The following is a 21,958-nucleotide window of genomic DNA, read 5'->3' as shown; positions in this document are numbered from 1 at the left end:
AATCTCAGCAAAATAAAACGTTTCTGTGGCTATACTGGTATATGTATATTACCTGCAGCCACCTATATTTTCTTCTTAATTAACAAAAGTTCACTTTGCGCTCTTGGTTTCTGCCTCCTCTATGGTCCTGTCAGTCATCTCGCTGAATCGCTCGTCTGGCAAGCTGTTGCTCGTGCTGTATGGAACACCGTGAAAAGCGACTTTTTAAAGTGTTATTTTTATCTAGCTGATGTCAACATTTTACTTGAGCATCTAGGCATTACAGTATTTGCACTTACCATCGCTTGTCCAAAACTGAGTATGTCTATGTCTAAACTTTAATGTCTAAAAGATACTCAGATTAAAAAAAAAAAAAAAAAACATGCTGGGTGCAGATTAATATTTATGAAATAAATATTTCTGTGAAAAGAGTTAAAGAAGAAAGCCTAGTCAGAGGACTATCTTGTTGACTCTCCTTTTAATAGAAACAGCCAGGTATATGCGATCGTTAAAAAAAAAATCAAGAAATAACGCGACACAAGCTGTAAATTATTTTAAAGCCTTAAATCTATTGCTTGAATAATTTGTAACTATTTTCTTCTTATGTACATTTCTTATGTGATTTTGTAATTGCTTTTCCAATTGTATTATTATTATTTTTAACTGTCTTAGTTATATTATATTTTGATGTAATAAATGTTATTGCACTTGTATGTTTGTTGTTTTAAAGACTGCAAAAGAATTAAAATAAATAAACAACGGTCTTTTATTTTGTTGAACGAACAATGGATGGGGTCTCTATGGCTCTGGATGGAGTCACCGGTTTTTCGTTTTCTGAACAAATGAAAAAACTAATGAAGGAGCCGTTTTCTTATTTATGCTTATTTAATTTAAAATAAAAAATCAAATGAATAAAACTTACACGGACCGGACCGAAATGGTCTCAGCAAGACTCGCTTTCACCATCTGCTGGTGAAACGGAAAGCAACAGACGTCGATTTTGTATCAATGCTCAATTGCTCTTCCTGCCATACCCGGATGTGTAGCATCGAATTGCTTGGCGAGTTTGAATCGGTGAATTATTGGAAGCGAAATAATACGCACCGAAATGTCCTGTGAAGTATCAAAGGTTGTATTGAAATTATTTAGTATTGAAATTTTGAACAGTGCAATTGATAAATTTGTATTTTAAAATAGTATGAATATTTAATATTGAAATTGTAAACAATGCAATTGTAAAAGTCGTATTTTAAAATAATCTGTATTATTAACATTGAAAATTTTACAAATGAAATTTTATGTTTCCACTTGAAAAATTCACAGCCTAAATATCCACCAATGTTGAATTGCACAACCTTAAAATGCAAGCACTGTTAATACGATGCATTTTATTTCAGTTAGTGCTATACAGCACCCTGTTTTGCTTCAAAAACATTTTTCAGTATTTTACTTCCATAGAGAAGCCTACAACACTAGTTTTTGGTGAGTGGAAGACTGCACTTCCCCCAAAAAATAGTCAGCGAGGCACTCATGGGCCTGCTAGCTGCTATAACTGTGAGAGTGAAGGTCTCAGTACTGTTGGCTGTGACAGAGGGGAGACCTATTACACTGTGCTTATCAAAGGAGTTGAAAAAACTTAAAGGTTTTGGAACCAACTCGAAGAATGGGCACGGAGGATTATCCTGCGTGGTCCAACCCGTGAGGGATTTGAAGAAGGACCCTGCCTTTACGGGAGGGATCCTTACCATAAATATGGATTTTAGTAAAGTGCCTATTTTTGTAGTGCACTTACCACTCGTGTGGATTTTAGGGAATGCTCAAAACCGTTGTGTGAGCAGACACCACTAACGTGGTTTTGAGAAGGTGCTCTAAGCGTTTCGCGAGGAAGACACCTGTATTATTCCCGGGCGATAGCAGAACCCGGAAGCGGAGCTTTCAGTGAGGGAGGCTTTAATGGTTACAAGCTCTCTCGAACGTAACAAGCCTGACGACGCTCAACTGAGGAAGCTCTATCGAGTGGAGGCCTTGGTATACACGCCCTCTCAAGGAAGGGAGGCCTTACTACACTCAACGCTTGTAGTGACAGGTCCATGAAAAGGGTTCACAAGCTGCCTTTAACCTTATGTTTTTCGGCCTGCATTTCTGGGAAGTGGAGGCTTAACAGAAATACCTCACATAGAGGGAGCCTAGCAACACTCGACCCAGTAAAAAAGCTCTCATGAATGGAGGTCTGAGAATGACCTGGCTACATTCAGCGCTAAGAAGTATTTATCTTTATATGTCTCTCATATAGAGGATTCACAGAGAGGATGCCTTCTAGGCCTGCTACACTCAGTTCTGGCAGATTGGGTTTTAGTCACGAAATGGAAAATAATTTAGCGAGGCCCAGAAAGGGCCTATCAGCTAAATATATAAGATTTCAACTTCAAAGCGGGGCTTTTTTTTTTTTTTTTTTTTACATATTCGTATGTATATGTATGTTAGATCATTTCTGTACCAAGCTTACTCTTAGCGGAGGTTTTTTTTTTTTTTTTTTTTTAAACCTGACAACGCTTAACCCAGGAGGGGTTTTCCACGAGTGGAGGTCTCTGCACACTGTTTTTCCTTTTAAACGAGGGGAGACCTGGCTACACTCGGCACTTGGTGGCAGTAGAGCTCAAGAAGAGCTCAAACACTGCAATAAAAATCACCCAAGCGAAGCTGGCAGAAAAAAGGAAACATACACATACATATTTGAACATTTTTATTTATTAAAAGTGTCTTTATTGTTCACCTGCTGGGCCATCAGATTGAGATATCATCATTGGCCCAGCCCCAGAGTCTTGTGAGGGGGAAAGGAAAGGGCAGGTGGCCGAACGGAAGTGAGGGGCACCGGAGAGGAGACTCTAGGTGCCCGCCCCAGGCCTGCCGCTACGGTGGCGCTGGATCGTTTCCGTAGATCCCCTCTCCTATGCCGCGCATCACGCCTCCTCTGGGACCGACTCCTCCCTGGGGGAGGGCCCCGAGTGGCCACACTGGCGACCTGGCCTCGTCTCTGGTCATCCCTGAACCAGGACGGGCCCGGTTTTCCCCGGTGTTCGGGTGGGGGCGTGGACCGGCGAGGAATGCATGACTTGAACGCCGCCGAGAGCGCCTTCGCTCTGAATCTCTCGACCACCGCCTCGACGGATGTGCCGAATAACTCAGAGGGCGAAACCGGCGCATCGAGGAGAAAACGTTTTTCTTTATCCTCGATGTCCGCCAGGTTCACCCACAGATGTCTCTCTGTGGCCACCATAGCCGACATGGACCTGCCCACAGCGGTCACTGTCTGCTTGGTGGCCCTCAAAGAGAGGTCTGTGGTGCGGCGCAGCTCGGCCACCTCCTCCGGGGAAAGCCCCAGACCACGGTCCAGATCTCTCAGCAGGTCAGCCTGGTACGCCTGCAACACCGCTACAGTGTGCAGAGCAGCACCAGCCTGGCCCGCTGCCGCATATGCCCTGCCATTCAACCGCGATGTTTCTTTAAGCAGCTTGGAAGGCAGGGTCGGAGCCTTCAGGGTCGATGTCCCTCCCCCCGAGAGATAGTTCGCGAATGTCTGCTCGATGGGGGGCATCGACGCATATCCGTGCTCCAGCATTCCCTCGACATCAGCATAATTCACATGCTGATGTCAGTGAATGCGGGCCGAATATGGCCTGTCCCATGCCTTCTCGATCTCTTTATGGAGATCGGGAAGGAATGGGAGGCTCACGGGAGCTGGCTTGTCGTAGCCGGGAAGAAACCGCTCGTCCAGTCTGCCCAGAGCGGCCTCTTCCCTAGCGGGCTTCCACTGTAGATCTAAACGGGTAGCCGCGCGGTCCATGACAGACATCAGCTCCTCATATGCGGGGCAAGGAGGCTGTATGGACTCAGAGATATCATCTTGTTCCATCTCAGCCTCCTGCTCGCCCTGGCTTGAAGCCAGCAGAGCACTCGCTGCAGGATCGGAAGATGTGAGAGACAACACATCTTCCGCTAGCAGCGCCTCCTCATCTCTGGCTGACGGGCGCGAGAGAGTTACTCCTCTCTCAAACTCGTCAGCCAGCTCCACCTGAGATCCCCAGGACCTCAGCCGCCGAGCAGCCTCAGCTGCCGCGGGGCCGGAGCCGCGTGGGGCAGATGGATGGCCCGATTCCCTCGAAAAAAGGGCCAGACGAGAGCGGAGTTTCTTCATGGAGAAACCCTCGCAATGGACACACTCCGTTCCCTCAAGAACGGAGCGCGCGTGCTCAACACCCAAACACATTACACAGAGGTCGTGCGCGTCATCAGGTGTCAGATTTCTCTGACACGGATCCGCGCACTTCCTAAATAGTTTACCTCTAGGCATCGTTATACTCACTCGCTAGAACGAAGGACTCTGAAGACAAAAAGATGGTGTTGTGCTCTCAGGCACCTGCTGATGACGTCACGGGCTGGCGCCGGCCAGTGTCAAATTCACTGTCGTTATTCTATACCTCGTTTCAGAACCGGTCACGCTGAAGGCAGTTCCCATAGTGTCCGCCAGGACGCAGCGTAGAGTTCCCTCCGGAAGGGAACCATAGATACGTAAAAATGTTTAACGTTATGGAACAAAATGTCGACCCATGAAGAGGTAATGATGACTGTCGAGCTTTGGGGTGTTGGATCAACTCCATCTATGCTTTATTATCATAAATCCAATTCATAGTCTTTTTTTTTTTAGCTTTTTGTTCAAAATGTTGTTTGTTTATTTATTTATTCTTAATTTATGAAACTTACCCACATTCAAGTGTTTATAAAAAAAGAATGCATGAAGTTAGAATTTTTTTTTTGGTTTACAAGCAGACGCCCTGTTCTATCTTTTGATGTTTTGTATGTTTAAATATTCTTATAACAAAATATATACAATTTAATACTTAAATAGGGACATAGTAGTATACTTAAAGTATGATGTAAAGTTCACTTAAAGAAAAATTACGAGTACTTGCAGTATAAAACTGCTAAACTAGTAGTTTACTGAGACTATACTTCAAAGTCTACCTTACTTTTAGTATACTTGCAGTACAAATTAAAAACAGATGTAAACCAGTTGTGTACTTAAAGTTTACTGTTATATTTAAAGCATACTTAAAAGTATAGTTTTATATACTAGAAAGTGAGCCAAAATAGTCCCAAGGTAGTATTGAAATAGTACATTTTAAAGTATACTACTAGTACACTGATATTTGTATACTTACTACATAAAGTATACTTAAACATATACTTGAACTTTCCTTAAGTATATTTAATAAAATAAGCGTGTAGTGTACTTTTTTGATAAGGGTCAGCACTGCCTCATCTGATGGAGATTTCATATTTTGTTTGTTTTTGTGGACAGCATTAGCATAACAGTCAACAAATAGCACTAACATATGTAAACATTTGGGAATGGTTTTGGAGTGTCTCCCACTATGTATGTAAGCAAATCAGTTTTTGTTGAACTAATCACAAGTAGACAGCGTTAAATACATTCAACCAAATGCATGTACTGAAAAAAAAATTTAAAAGCACAATGTTCTCTTAACAGTCTGAAAGATCAGAAAAGTCCATACATACACCCACCGGTAGACCCTCGCCTCAAAGAAATAAGGAAAGTGGTTGACAGAGCTGGATAGATTACTTACTGTACTATATTACTCATTTTAGGTAATGTAATTGATTACTTTTAGATTACTTTTTATCAAGCTTGTTATAAACTTATCATTAAACAAAAAATATATATATTCCGCTTTTTGATGTTAACATCATAAAATGCAATAAGTTGATAAAACCGTAATAATTCATTCAATCTTAATTTAAGCACTTTAACATTAAAAATATCAGTATTTAATTTGTTTACCTGTAAATTAATGTGACCAATAACCAACATCAGAGAAACATGTAAATGAGTTGTTCAATTATTTAAATATTAACTTCCTCATAGATATTTTAAATAACGCTTTTATTTTAAGCTGTGACAAAAATGTTTGGGAATCCTTGTTTTAAACGTACGAAAATAACGCCACGCTCAAAGTCTATCGGAGTTAAAATAAATTTGGCGAAATTTCTAGAATCGATAAAAAAATTAATCATTTACTGCCATTGTGTGAATAACATGTAATCATGTAATCCATAAAAAAGTAACTGTAATCTGATTACAAGCATTCAAAAATGTAATGTACTCACTAATTACAAGTACTTAATTTTTGGAATCTGATTACGTAATCCAGATTACATTTAATCAGTTACTACCCAGCACTTTGCGGTCAAAGGTGGACAAAAGAGACGGATTAAAACCAGGTTTAATGGGAATCAAATCAGATTGACCAAAACGCATGTTAATACCAAGTGTAAACAAGGCTTAAGTGTCAGAGGTCTGGTGTAAAAGAGGGTGAAGGCCTTAACTAACTTTATAAACTGGTTTATAAAAACAAAACCAAAAAAAAAATTAATTAGTGTAAAAATTTTAGAATTTAGGTCTACAAACAAAAATGATGAATGACAATGAATGACAAATTTACCTTAGTGGAAACTCCCTCAACACAAAAATATTCACAAAAAAGAAAAATATATATAAATAAATACATATATACATAAAAATAAGCTTTTAAGAAAACTTAAATTTGTTCTCCAAAGAACAAATATGCTTAGATGCAAATGAGTCACACACAATGAGTCATAAAGCAATGTGCTAAATATATAAAATTTTGGTTTATTTTCTAATTATATCATCTTGTGAATACATATTTTACCATAAAAAATAACACAAATATTAACAAGTAAGTAATATACTAATTTCTTGGATTTATTGTCTAATTTACTGATTTACTGAGCACCTAAACTTCCACTTTCACAATTTTAACTGTTCTTAGGTTATGTCAACAAACATAGTCTTGATTCTGTTTTATTTGACCAGACCAAGACAAATCCAGTATTTCATTAAATTGCGCTTTAATGTTACACTTAAAAAAAAGTAAACCATGGTCTCTTCTGGACTTGCAATTTGTATAAAGGTTGATATTTTTTTTCCTTTAATGAAGATAAAACCTCATTTACATGCAGCTCCCTGTGTTCTCGTTATCTCACAGCAGTCATGATTTTCTCTTTGAACTCATTTCATAGCGGCTACATTAAAGGGTGTATTTGAACTCATATGAAATCCAATGATAGCACACTTGACTATAATAGCCTGAGCTGAATCTGAGCACCACATGATCGTTTTTCCTGTGGCATTTTCTTCCATTTGATAGAGATGATTGAACTAGACGGAGATGAGGTCAGGATATCATCCAGGGGTCGCTTCGCGGAGAGAGACATCGTGCAGGTGAGCTTTCCAGCCCCTTGTATTATATATCTGTGGACATAAATAGTAAGGCAATATTCCAGGCGATTTTCAACCTAATGTCTACAGCATCTGTAGCATTGATGATCACAGACAATTATATTGACTTGTCTGTCAGTGTGTGTGGTAAAGGCAAATGGGAAAATGTTTACAGTAAATGAACGGAGGCTGAGCAGGCAAGTGTACAGAACTGAAAATAAATGTTTAGCTTATGATCATCATATTTTAAAAGGTATAAAAATAGTTTCATCCTTATAGAAATAGTACACACAAAAAGGAACATTTCATTTCTTCATCAGATTTTGACAAATTTAGTGTCACATCACTTGCTCAGCAGTGAATCCTGTGCAGTGAATGGGTGCCATCAGAATGAGTCCAAACAGCTGATAAAAACATCACAATAAGCCACAAGTAATCCACACCATTAATTAACATCTTAAAGCCAAAAGCTGTGTTTGTAAGAAACAGGATTGCCCTCGTCTAAAGATTTTTGTGGTCAACTAGTAGTTGTTCATTTTAAGCATTAGTTGACTATTAGTCACATGTTTATTTATAAGCCATATAAATCATAATAATGAACTATTAATTGCCTACATAGCCTAATAAGCGCTCAAGCGCACACAAAAAAAAAAAGCCACAGCACACCGGCAGATGTAATAATTATGAATGTGTCAGGGAAAAACAGCAAGGAGACTGCATTAATGTTTTAATAATCCATTGATAAACTAGTGCTTTCTTTGTTTTCGGCTTAAGAGATGAAGTCGGCGACCTTGTCAAAGAACCATTAAGTCAAGGGTTCTTTAAGGAACCATTTCTTGCTTATCTTTTTATAATCTGAAGAACCTTATTTGCCACAAAGAACCTTTTGTGAAACAGAAAGGTTCTTTAGATGTTAAAGATTCTTTATGGAACAATTTAAACAAAAAGGTTTTTCTGTGGCATTGTGAAGCACCTTTATTTTTAAGAGTGTATTTTAATTGGTTGATTTAAAAGTAGACATTTCACTCTCTAGAGATATAGTTTTCATGTCTGTAAGGCAAGTATACACAGAGTTTAGGAGTTTCGTGCTCAAGTTCACAGAGGCAGGTGTCACAGCATATATGGAGGCAGAGATGGAGGTAAGTATAAAACATCAAAGATAAGTTTATTGACAGAACGATAAGTAATCTGTAGCAGGTTTGAGGTGAGTATTCTTATCTGAGAAGTTCAATTGCACAGGTAAGTAGTTCCAACAGAGTTGACGGGGGAAACACAGAGTCCAAAGCAGTCATGGAGATGCAGCGATCGCTAGGGATGTGATCTGTAGACCAGACGCCGGTGAAATGAAGAGTCCAGGTATATATAGAGGTGTGGTAAGTGGAATCAGGTGTGTAATCAAAAGTCAGGTGACTGGGAACGTGTGTGTGTGTGTCTTCAGGGGGCGTGGTTTGTAGATCTGGCTGTGGTTGAACTCTGACATTACCCCCTCCTCTCCGACGTCGAGGACGACCTCGACCATGAGAGGCAGGACACTCTGAGTGGCTTTGATGGAAGTCTGTCAGAAGTTGGGGATCGAGGATATCGTCTCTGGCAACCCAAGATCTTTCCTCTGGTCCGTACCCCTCCCAGTCGATGAGGTATTCCAGGTGACTACCTCAACGTTGGGAATCCAGGATCTCTCATACGTTGTAGACGGAGGGTTGATCCAGGATCTCAGGAGGAGGAAGCTCAGCTTCAGCTCCAGGGTTCTCTGTGGCAGAGGGAAAATAGGGTTTAAGGAGAGAAACGTGAAATGTGGGATGGATTCTGTACCTGGGCGGGAGCTGAAGCTGATATGTCACTTCGTTGATCTGCCTCAGGACCTCGAATGGACCGATGTAGCGGGGACTCGGCTTCCGACAAGGTAACCTCAGTCTAATGTCCTTCGTAGATAACCCAACCTTATCTCCAGGTTGGTATGATGGAGTTGGTCCTCTACGCGTATCGGCGAATTCCTTGTGGCGTCTGATGGCTCGTTGGAGGTGACGGTGAGCTTAGTCCCACACTCTCTCGCTCTCTCGAAACCAGTAGTCGACAGCTGGAACATTCGTGGGTTCCTCCGTCCAGGGGAACAGTGGAGGCTGAAAACCGAGTATGCACTGGAAGGGTGTTAGTCCTGTGGTGTCCTGGCGTAGGGAGTTCTGCACATACTCGGTCCACGGGAGGAACCTGCTCCAGCTGTGTTGGTCTGCTGAACAGTATGACTGGAGGTAACGCCCAAGCTCTTGGATCTTTCTCTCAGTCTGGCCGTTGGTTTGAGGGTGGTCTCCTGAGGAGAGATTGACATAAACACCAAGTGATTTGAAGATTGCTTTCCAGACATGGGAAATGAACTTTGAACCCTGGTCCGACACAATCTCCTCGAGGAGACCGAAGTGACAGAATACGTGCTGGAATAGTAGCTCGGCGGTGTCCATTGCCGTGGGTAGGCCTGACAAGGGGATAAACTTGCAGGCCTTCGAGAAACGGTCTACTATTACCAGCACACAGGTGTTACCTTCTGAGTCCGGGAGATCCGTCACAAAGTCTACCCCGAGATGGGACCAGGGTCTTTGTGGAATGGGTAGTAGCACCAGCTTTCCTCTGGGCAGATGACGAGGAGTGTTAGTGGAAGCACAGACTGAGCAGCTTTGGACGTACCTGGTGACATCACGGTTCATACTGGACCACCAGTAACGAGTTTGGATGAGCGAGAGGGTCCGTCTGCTACCTGGGTGTCCAGAGCCCGGAGATTGATGAACTGTGTCCAGAAGGTGTTGACGTTAGGAGCTGGGAACGTAGATCTTGCCTTCTGGACATTCCGGCGGAGCAGGCTCTTGGAGAGTGGCTTCTTGGATCCAGGTGTCGATGTCCCACTGGATGGGGCTAACAATTAGATCTGTGGGTATGATGTTTTCGGGTTCGGTAGATGATTCATTGGAGAATTGTCTGGATAATGCATCAGCTGGTATGTTCTTGGATCCAGGACGGTAGTTAATCTTGAATTGGAAGCGGGTGAAAAACAAAGCCCATCTGGCTTGACGTGGGTTAAGCCTGTAACCCAGGAACTGCACTCTAGTTTTGTGGAACTCACATTTCTCAAGCTTTAGGTATAATTGGTGTTGACGTAGGACTTGAAGGACCTGACGGAATGGTTCCGGGAATAAATTAGAATGTCGTCAATGTAGACAACCACAAACTTGTGCAAAAATTCCCGGAACACCTTGTTCATAAACGTTTGGAAGACCGAGGGACTGATGATGGACAAACCGTACGGCATCACCAGATATTCATAGCGGCCAGTAGGTGTTATAAAGGCGGTTTTCCACTAGTCTCCCTCACGAATACGAACGAGGTTATACGCTCTCCGCAGGTCCAGCTTGGAGAAGATGTGAGCCCCACGGAGTTCCTCGAGGGTGGCAGGAACGAGTGGAAGAGAGTATGGTTGTTGAATGATCTGGGAATTAAGCAGTCGGTAATCAATACAGGGGCGTAGACCTCCATCCTTCTTACCCACGAAGAAGCTTGAAGCAGCTGGTGAGGTGAATGGTCAAATAAAACCTTGCTTTAATGCTTCCTGGATGTACTCCTCCATCGCCTGGCGCTCCGGGTTGGACAGTGGGTAGATGCGTCCTTTAGGTAATTGAGCACCAGGTAGCAGATCGATGGCACAGTCCCATGGCCGGTGGGGAGGAAGATGGGTGGCAGCTTGCTTGCTGAACACATCCGAGTAGTCCATGTACTCCGCTGGGATTTCTACCATACTCACAGTATCTGGGCTTTCAATTTTGGTGGATGCAACGGCCAAAGGAGCTGAAACTGCAGATGGTAAGCGAGTAAAACAGTTCTTAAGACAATGCTTACTCCAACCGATGATGTCACAGGGGTCCCAGCGGAGTTCCGGATGGTGTCGATGGAGCCACAGACGTCCTAGGATGATGTTGTTGGTTGAATTCTCCAGTACCAGAAATTTGATTTGTTCTTGGTGAAACAATCACAGGGATTAAAGTCAGATGAGCAGTTTTGATGTCTGATTGGATAGTACTCACCACTGGACGCAGGGGTCTGACAGGACAGGTCCGGAGAAGATGACCAGATCTTCCACAATATAGGCAGAGTTTGTCCTTGATTCTACGTTGGCGTTTCGCCCATGATAGGCATGTAGAGTTGATTTGCATGGGTTCTGATACTGGAGAGCAAGCTGCCACCGTAGCAGACTGAGGAGCAGTTTCAGGTGGCTGGCAGGCTGCTAGACGCTGGGATACCCTCATAGCACGCTGTAGGAAAGCCTCCAACCCGATGGAATCATCATAGATCGCCATAGTGGCGCGATTGTCTGGGTGGAGACCTTGCCTATAGGCACCCAGCAGTGAGATCTCATTCCACCCGCTAGCCGCCAGCGTCCGGAAGTGAAGCGTGTATTCATGAATGGAATATGAACCTTGTGGTAGCCGGAACAGTTGATCAGAGACGGTGAGTACATCAGTGGTTGTGCTGAAAACCTCAGAAAAGTGACATGTAAATTGTTCAAAGGATCGGATTATGGGAGTATCGACCTTCCATATTGACTTAGCCCATTGAAGAGCTTTTCCGGAAAGTAAAGAAATGAGAAATGCTACCTTTGAATCCTCGGTGGTGAACTGCTGTGGTTGCATCTTGATGTATAGTTGGACTTGAAGCAAAAAACCGCTGCACTCAGCCGCTTCTCCTGAGAGAAGGTAGAGCCATGGGACTTCCTGAGGCAGATGGGAGGTGGTGTTAGTGCCGCCTTGAAGGCCTTGATAAGTTCAGTGAGTTGATCTGGTGCGGGTGCTTCTTCGTTGTCCATTTTGTTGTTGTAGGTCTGTTCTTCTGTCACAGCATATATGGAGGCAGAGACGGAGGTAAGTATAAAACATCAAAGGTAAGTTTATTGACAGAACGATAAGTAATCTGTAGCAGGTTTGAGGTGAGTATTCTTATCTGATAAGTTCAATTGCACAGGTAAGTAGATCCAACAGAGTTGACGGGGAAACACAGAGTCCAAAGCAGTCATGGAGATGCAGCGATCGCTAGGGATGTGATCTGTAGACCAGACGCCGGTGAAATGAAAAGTCCAGGTATTTATAGAGGTGTGGTAAGTGGAATCAGGTGTGTAATCAAAAGTCAGGTGACTGGGAACGTGTGTGTGTGTGTCTTCAGGGGGTGTGGTTTGTAGATCTGGCTGTGGTAGAACTCTGACAGCAGGCAGAAAGTGCATCTTGTTTGCTTTAATTATTTTACAAAAGTGCAACGTTCCGTCGTTATTGTGATTGCACACAAATAAACGTAGAGTCTTTACAGATTCAAAAGATGTATAACTTTTATCTGTATGAACAAAAATGACGGAGTATTTTAAGAGCAAGTGACAGCACTAGTAAGAAACAAATCCATCATCAAACAGTTTTTAACTGCAAACTGTTGAGTTTTTCACGGTACAACTTTTTCACTGGAAGAAAAGTTATTATGGATTATAGGCTCATATTTTGGCAAGAAGTGACGGATTAAAGTTAAGAGGAGACACTGCAGGCAAACACGCTGTTTTTTCTCCTACACTGAGCCACTTTAGCAGCACTTACACACACCAAACTCTACATTTTTTTCCCAGCCTATATCCTGAAAGTATTTACAGAGGGATTTGTTCATATGTAATCTGCTTGATTTTTTACAACATTTTATTCCCCAAAAATGTTTAAAAAAATATATTGTTTTCTGTCTGTTCTAAGTTTATTCTGAATTATGGAGTGACGAAAAGAGATTTCCTCATTTGATGAAATTACCTCTGTAAAAATGTTTGACTCTAATATGTCAAAAAATGGAAACAAGAATTTTGAAACTGACTTCATCCAGTGTTTAGATTTTTGTACTACAAATGTATGCAAATTAGCACAGATTTCGTTAAATAATGCCTCATTTGCATATGTAGACATAACATTTTAGAAAACTTGTAAAGCAAATAATGTTTTACAATTAATTTTTTACCCTTAAATACGGCAAAAAATAATTAATAGTTATCACCTTACTACTTACCCAGTTGAAAAGCAAAAATTTTTTGTATTACAAGTTTTCTAAAATGTTAGGTCTAAATATGCAAATGATGCATTATTTAATGAAATATGTGCTAATTTGCATAAGTTTAAAATACAGAAATCTAAACACTGGATAAAGTCAGTTTTAAAATTCTTGTTTGATTTTTTTTGACATATTAGAGTCAAAAGTTATAGAGAGGATTTTTGGTATCTCATTTTTTCAGACAGGAAACACTATATTTTTGGGGAATAAAATGTTGTATAAAAATCAAGCAAATTATATATGAACAAATTGCTCTGTAAAAACCTTAAGGCTATAGACAAGAATAAAAATGTAAAGTTTGGTGTGTGTAAGAGCTACTGAAGTGGAGATGTATGGCTCAGTGTAGAAGAAAAAACTCATTTTGAGAAAACAGCCTTTAAAAATATGTATTGTAATTGAACTCCTTTGACACAAATAGATAAAGTGCTATAAAAGAAATACTTAACAGTGTTTTTTGGGTGTTTTCTTTCCACTAGTCTGAAAAAAACACTATGAAAAAAACAAAAAGCCCAAAATCTCGAACTTGATAGGTGCTTGAAAAAACACAGTTTTTGCCTGCAGTGTCTCCCATTAAAACGTCTTGATGGATTTGTTGATTAAAATCACACTACTTTTCAAGTTGTTAAATGATAGACTGAAATGTGTTTTGGATTACTTGTGATGTTTTTATCAGCTGTTTGGACTCTCATTCTGACAGCACCCATTCACTGCAGAACAACTGATGCAACATTTCTCTAAATTTGTTCCCATCACTGATCACTGATTTGAGTGATCAACAGCATATTCCTCCTAAATCTCTCTCTGATTCCTCCTCAGTTCGTCCCTTTCCGAGACTACATCGATCGCAGAGGGAATCACATCCTCAGCATGGCCCGTCTTGCCAAAGACGTTCTTGCGGAAATCCCAGATCAGTTCCTCCAGTACATGAGGAGCAGAGGTATCAAACCTCAGCACTCGTCCCACTCCACCTCCTCCAAACCTCCATCGACACTCGTCCACCCCGTCCACGCGCTGCAGACGCAAATCTGAGCCATCGCACAAACCGTACATCCTCTCTTCGGTTCACTGTCACTCTCAGGATCACACATGGCCTGTCTGAGTGAAACGCTGCCCTTCTACACGCTGTCTTTCAGTATGTAGGGTGACGTTAGGGAGCTTTACGCGCGGCGCTGAGGTTTCAGAAGGCGTTTCAGACTGTTTTAAAGTATCGAGTGGCCTCTTCAGTCAGTCAAACATCAGATATGACTTCATAGTCTCTGTCTCACATACTATCTCCTGTTCTCATGTCTGACGAACTTCTGCAGACGTTTACAATTGTACCGTTTTTTACAAATGGATGTTTTTTTGTACCTCATGAAAGCTGCTTAACAATGAAATTTACTCATTTTATTACATGACGTTGTAAATAGAGCGAGTGTGATTTTAGAATAAGCATGATTCCAACCTCAGTAGAAATGTGAGAGAAACTTCCACGCAGATGTGCGAGGCCTTGGTTTTCATTTAATTGTACAGTGTTCGCTTTAAATTATTTTACTATTTCAGTATTCTATGTTCTTGGTCATTTGACTGCCTCAAACTGTAAAGAATTTGTGCTTGGCTTTCGCGGCATTAGCACAGCACAGAAATTTAACAGGAAAAGCCTTACTCTACGTTAAAGGAACTGTTCACCCAAAATGAAAAATTTGCCACTATTTACTCATCCTCACGTCATTCTAACACATATGATTAAGATTTGTACTTATTATTGCACATTTTGACAGAGATCTCAAATTCTAAATTTGATTAAAAATTGATTACACAAATGTCCATCATTGAGCAAATTTAGCAAAATATAATTTATGATTTTGAAAAAGGAAACATACATTTAACAGACTTTATGGTTCTAAAATAAAAAATAAAAAACATTAGGAAACAATTTGTATAAATTCTCATTAGGGTTGTCACAAGGAAAAAAAAAACCTCTCTGCAACACTCTGGGAACATTATTTTATGTTATGTAAACAAGACCTAAAATTGTTTTTATTAGTTTACCGCAAAAACTTTTCTGAACATTCTTGTGCTATGTTAGTTATTATTACAAATAAAACCTATGTTCTTACCCTAGTAAAAAAGTGATACATTAAAAATTAAATAAGATTTTTATACTTAGTATAGTTTAAATCTGTTTACATATTTACTGACATATCGCTGACGTAAATTAAATTTATTTAGGGTACTACTTGTGCACAATGTACAATTTTAAGCCCAGAATATGAGGATTGTATGATCTTTAAATAATATTAGTCTTTAAATGCAAAATATTTAAAGTGCACCTAAATATACTTGTAATAGTTCCACTTTAGCACAATTAAATAAACTTAAGTGTGTCTTTAGCTGGAATTCAGCACTACCTCCGCACAATTAAAGTGCATTAAATACAAAATTAGTTGTTCCAATTTAGCAGATTTGAAATATACCACTTTAGTAGCCCAAATCAATGGGAAAATTGTGGACATGGAAACATTCTTGACAACTCTAGTACCTATATACTTACCTTGTATTGAAAAGAGCAGCATGAACTTTGTGCTAAATGTTTATTTTTTCCACTGAAAAAAAAAGAACAAATAGGTTTGTCATGATATGAGACTGAGCAAATGTCAGAATTTTCATTTTTGGGGGAACTGTTCCTGTACAGACAGAACTGTAGCTGCTCTCAATATCTATATCCAAGCACAGAAGTAGCATATGCTTTGAAGCATGCACCACACTAATGGCGTGTTTTGTTTGCGTTTGTAATCATTAGTCTTAATTGCATGCAGTTTGAGGTACATGCTGTTATTCTGGGTTCAGAGCAATGAGATTTGTTCTTTAGGTCATTCTACAATTGTGGTGACAGATGCTTTTGCCTTTTGACAACAAAAAGTCAATATTTATACACTATTCCTTTGGAAATTTAAAATCAGTTTAGTTTAACTTGTATGAATGATATTTAAAAAAATCTTTAATGCAAGAGGTTTTATTCTGGTATGCATTTTAGATATGTTGTTAACACTTATTTTTAATATATTGATAATTAACAATTTGATCAATGCTAGCATTTTTGTAATGCATCTTGTAATTAATCATGCAATTTGGCAGTGATTTGAATGGTTCCTATTACCTATTTATCTTAGTTCACCTGAAAAATAAAATTTGCTAAAAATGTACTCACTTTCAGGCCATCCAAGATGTAGGTGAGATTTGGAGAATTGTAGCATTACATCACTTTCTTACCAATGAATACCTTTGCAGTGAATGGGTGCCGTCAGAATGAGAGACTGAACAGCTGATAAAAACATCAGAATAATCCACAAGTACTCCACACCACTCCACTCCATTCATTAATGTCTTACGAAGAGAAAATCTGGGTGTTTGTATGGAACATTTCCATCATTATGTCACAAATACCCAATCAGAAAGCACACTGGAGACAGGGAGTTAACGAAACAGTCTTTAAAAAAGAAAACACAAAGGATAATCCACAACAGGAACAGGAATGACACACGTTTATGACTTGTAGACCCGACAAAGACACAATAACCAGAATGGGATGTTTATACACAGGGTAACAAGGACTAGACAGGTGCAAGAAATCGACTAATAATCACACATAACGAGGACAGGAACATCAAGGACTAAATATGGGCATTGGAGACACAGGAGAAACAACAGGGCAAAACACCAATGGGGGTAAACACCAACAGAAGGAGGCATGAGTGGAAACTTGGGCGGAAGCTCAGGAGGAGGACGAATGTCCGGGAGGACGATGACGAAAGGAGTCCAGGGTGGAGATGATGGAGGAAGAAGCCAAGGAGGAAACAGGAGGAACCAGGGCAGATAAGATGGAGGGAGGAGCCAGGGAAATGACAGGAGGGACTTAGAGCAGAAGTAGCCAGGTGGAACCCAGGCCACAGTCATAATGATGGCCCACGGTGGAGCTGACAGAGGGAGGAGCCATGAAGGAGGCAGGGCTGACGACTCCAGGGGGCCGACCAACGGTGGTGGAGGAGCCCGAGGTGGAGATGGAGAGCTGAAGATCCAGGGTGACAGGGAGAAAAGTCGCACTGGTGACCGACACAGAGCTGTAGATCCTGGAGGCCGCGGTGGAGCCGACATAGGACCAAGGTGGACCTGGAAGGATGGCAGAACCGTGACGGAGCCTGTGGGACAGAGGAACGAAGCGCAGCCATAGGAGTGGAGTCCCGAGGCGCAGGATGGACGATGCCAAACCAAAGCGGAGCCGCAGGGACAAGGGAGCCCAATGGAGCTGGTGGACTTACGGGCCGCGGCAGAGAGGAGGGAGCTAGGGGCCATGGTGAAGCCGCTGGGTAAACAGGCCGAGGCAGAGTCCGGGACTCTGAGGCTTGAGGCGGAAACGAGAGATCCTCCAGCCGTAACGCCGATGGAGATTGGCAGACCCACGGCAAACTCACCACACAGATGGAGGACTGAGGGTGAGTGGAGGGGCTGCCAGATGACAACGGAGGAGAAGGCAGGAGAGGGTGGGAGGGTTGTTATTTGAGAGCCTCCGGGCTCTCTGAGATGCTTTTGGGGACACAGTCTTTCTCTAGGCAGTATGGGAAACAGGATAGACTGCCCCTAAACAGGGTAACAAGGACTAGACAGGTGCAGGGAATCAACTAATAATCACACATAACAAGGACAGGAACAGAAACGACCAAATACAGTACAGACAAAAGTTTGGACACACCTTCTCATTCAGAGTTTTCTTTATTTTCATGACTATGAAAATTGTAGATTCACACTGAAGGCATCAAAACTATGAATTAACACGTGGAATTATATTTAATTCTATAAAATATTTCATTCTATATATACTATATATTTATACTATATATACTTTTGCACAACACAACTGATGGTCCCAACCCCATTTATAAGGCAAGAAATCCGACTTATTAAACCTGACGGGGCACACCTGTGAAGTGAAAACCATCTCAGGTGACTACCTCTTGAAGCTCATCAAGAGAATGCCAAAAAGTGTGCAAAGCAGTAATCAAAGCAAAGGTGGCTACTTTGAAGAACCTATGACATATTTTCAGTTTTTTCACCCTTTTTTGTTATGTATATAATTCCACATGTGTTAACTCATAGTTCTGATGCCTTCAGTGTGAATCTACAATTTTCATAGTCATGAAAATAAAGAAAACTTTGGTTCAAAGGTGTGTCCAAACTTTTGGTCTGTACTGTATGTGCATGGGAGACACAGGAGGAACAACGGGGCAAAAATAAGACAACAGGTCCATAATCCTGACACATTAAGATGTTTTGTTTTAAACAAAACTCTTTTGGCTAAAATACCAATACATGATGGAGGAATACTGCTTGCTTCATTGAAAAAGTCCATCACCTGTTTTCCTCTGTCTACGAACATATTTGTTTAGAGCTGTCTTGAACTGTTTACACTTGTAAATAATGTTTTTAATCAACAGTTTGGACTCTCATTCTGATGGCATCCATTCATTGCAAAGAATGTAATGCAAAATTCTGTTCAGATAAAGAATCATCAAAGTCATTTGGCCTAAGAGTGAGTACATTTTCATCAAAATTAAATTGTTGGGTGAACTGTTACTTTAGTTTAACACCACTAACAGAAGAGCAAGTTTAATTTTAATACAAAATAAATACTTAATATTAATGTGAAATAACAAATAAAGATTGTATGGTATGTTTAATTTAGAATTGATGGGCTGGAAATGACATCAGCATTGTAGAATGACCCTACAAAATATCACATGGATCAAGAACAAAATGAAATTGGTTATTTTTTACAATTCAATCCATCAGAAGTTCTCAACCAAACAATGCTCAGTGACACCCGGTTAAACTGCCTTTAACAAAAATAAAAAAGCTACCGACAGCACTTAACGTGTCTCTTGAGATAGCTCCAGTCAGTGTCAAGAGCTCAGATGTGCTGCTCCTGCTCCAAACCCTTCATATTTCAGCAAGAAAAAAACACGAGTGAGCCTTTACCCCAGCAACCCCGGGAAAAAATAACTCAAACACAGGCACAGAGCTAAGACTTCATTTATTTAACATGACAGTGTGTCAACGTCAAACTCACACCCACTCACGCTGCATCTATGCTGTATTATCTCTATAAATCATGCAGAAAACATGCATCAAAATTTAACCGTGTATGGGATGGGAACGCTTTTTCCATATGGATTCAGGCATTGCCAACTCAGTCTTCCTCATTTATGGTTAAATTAAACTGAGCATTATTATAAACCAAACCACTTCTGTAGATTTTTTGTACATTGACTATGATAATTCATGAATGAGAAATTTGCAGCTAGACCTTGAGATGAACACTTCTTGTTGGTTTTAAAATAAAGTACTTTGACTGCATGGCTAATGAATTGTTTACAAGTAACAGATATTGTGCATTTAATCTCAGGTGTGATGACCCTTATTTGTGAAAGTGGTGACAGGTGTCAGTTTGCTTAGTTAGGACCAGTTTACCTGCTCATTACACCTCAAAGGGTTCGAGGTTGTGTTAGTTGGGTGTAGGTTGTTTAATATTTTTATTTTTCTTTAGTACAGCACTGGTTAGTCCTGGATCATTTTGGTGAGAATCTGTTTAAGATGAATTTAGGTGGGCTAATAGTAGTCCCACATATAAACACAGATATTGTTTACCTTTGTTATTTATGAATTCACAGTTTAATATTGCCTGCATCATGTTTGCATGAGCAGTATTTTAAATGAAATAAACTTATTTCATAGATTGTTTGTTTTAGAAATGAAGTTTGCCTTAATAGAGCATTTATTTGTGGTATGTCAAATTTACGATATTCTATTGTTGCATTTTTTCATTTATTTCTTTTTTTGAAACACTTTCCTTGTGCAGTTGCTCTAGTATAAAAAGGTTTTGTGAATGAGATGCATGCAGGTGCTGTTAAATCAGTGTAGTCTGGCATTAAATGCACTCACAAATAAATCAAGTGTAGCACTTAACAATGCAAGAACATAGTTATTTAAAAATGTTAATTATTATCAAGATACACCCAAGCTGGCAATGCAATATATAAAAAAAGGCCCAAATTTTGACCAAAGTCCAATTTTATAATTGTTTCCATATGAGAAACTGTGGAGAATGGTTTGTTATGACCAACCAGATAATGACTTGATGATGTGCTGTAATAATTATAATCAAAATTAATGAAATTATGCCCCCTTTCTTATTTTATAAATAAACATTCAAATGAAACACTTCATGATGCTGGGTCATTTTTCTGTGTGTTGAGTCCAGTAAGTTACATTCTTCATTTCACAGTTTTACATGTTCTCTAGACAAATGTCAATATAAGCTGAAAAAAAGGAACAGCCAACATGTGAAAGTAACAAAATCAGGTATGACCTATCTTGACCCTAGGAATATGATAAAAAAAATCTTCTCAGTCTTAACTTCATGCAGTGAGCCTTATTAAGATCCTGTACTGCCCTCTACTGTTCAAACACAGACTTTGTTGTGAGTTTTATTTTGTAATCTTAAAACGGAAGATGCTTTAGTCTACAGTGACTATTATTTTGATGAATCTTATTAAATCAGTATGTGGTACATTGACAAGTACAAACTACAAAAGGAATGTATGTGAAGACAAACTTTGATGATGACAAATGCTTGCCTGTTAACATTTTAGTGTTAAAATAAAATATGACGTCTCACGTGTTTTATTTAACTTTAATAATTTTGTTGATGAGTGAATAAATTCAACATTTTAAAGACATTTTTTAATCGTTTGAAATGATGTAGACCTTACTTGATGGTTATTAAGGTGTTTTGGGTCATTTCTAGGCAAAGGTTAGGTTAGGAACTTTGCTAGGCCATTACTATGCGGTAGTGGCTTCTTTTCTAAGTGAAAAGATTTTATAAGAGGTAATAGTTTACAGTAAATACTGTAAAAACATTCACATTTTGCCAAGTCAACATGTTTAGCAGCTGCCAACACCAAAATGTCGGAACTATAATAATATCAATTAAATCTATTATAAATGTGTATATAAACAATATATGTAATGCAATAAAGAAAAGTTATTTTTTTACCACGAAGCAGATTTGGATCTATATTTAAATAACACCTCTTCAAACAACTCTGACCCAGCTAACTAACAAACCTGCTAATCCTCATAGTTTCCTTGTACCTACAAATGTTTTTTGGCATACTGTTCCTGCTCAAGAATGAAACTATGCATGATTCATTCTGTACCCATGATGCCATGTCACGCACATGCTGCAAATTCCATACAGATGTTCCAGGCCAATTTCCAAGTAGTAGTTTCCATGATGTCCTTTTCTTGGTTGGTTTGAATAATTCAGATGATTAACAACACTGATGAAGTCACACCTACACCAGTGATCTAATATATAGCTCTATTTCAGATCTGCTTGACTGGATTGGTGTAACATGGCTGGGCGCAAACTCCTCCGACTCACTCAAGGCACTCAGTCAGCTAATAACGTAGTCACATATATCTTTTTTAAAAGCATACACACATGTCTTTTCG

The 21,958-nt window shown here is 40.0% G+C and overlaps 2 protein-coding genes across 2 annotated transcripts in view; one reads left to right on the top strand and one right to left on the bottom strand.

The window, feature by feature from the left end:
• cpne8 (copine VIII) overlaps positions 1-14,437 on the top strand; it is a 90,349-nt gene extending 75,912 nt beyond the window's left edge. Inside the window, exons 19-20 of the mRNA XM_073831793.1 lie at positions 7,230-7,303; positions 14,225-14,437. Of these exons, the coding sequence (XP_073687894.1) occupies positions 7,230-7,303; positions 14,225-14,437 (287 nt within the window). The remainder of the gene's footprint in view (positions 1-7,229; positions 7,304-14,224) is intronic.
• A 2,586-nt stretch (positions 14,438-17,023) lies between these two features.
• The window catches only part of LOC141301483 (protein NLRC3-like), an 8,807-nt gene continuing 3,872 nt past the window's right edge, over positions 17,024-21,958 (bottom strand). Inside the window, exon 4 of the mRNA XM_073831683.1 lies at positions 17,024-17,993. Within this exon, the coding sequence (XP_073687784.1) occupies positions 17,024-17,993 (970 nt within the window). The remainder of the gene's footprint in view (positions 17,994-21,958) is intronic.

The sequence above is a fragment of the Garra rufa genome, chromosome 25 (genome assembly GCF_049309525.1).
Source record: "Garra rufa chromosome 25, GarRuf1.0, whole genome shotgun sequence".
Lineage (NCBI taxonomy): Eukaryota > Metazoa > Chordata > Actinopteri > Cypriniformes > Cyprinidae > Garra > Garra rufa.
This window is presented reverse-complemented; position numbering and strand designations above follow the sequence as displayed.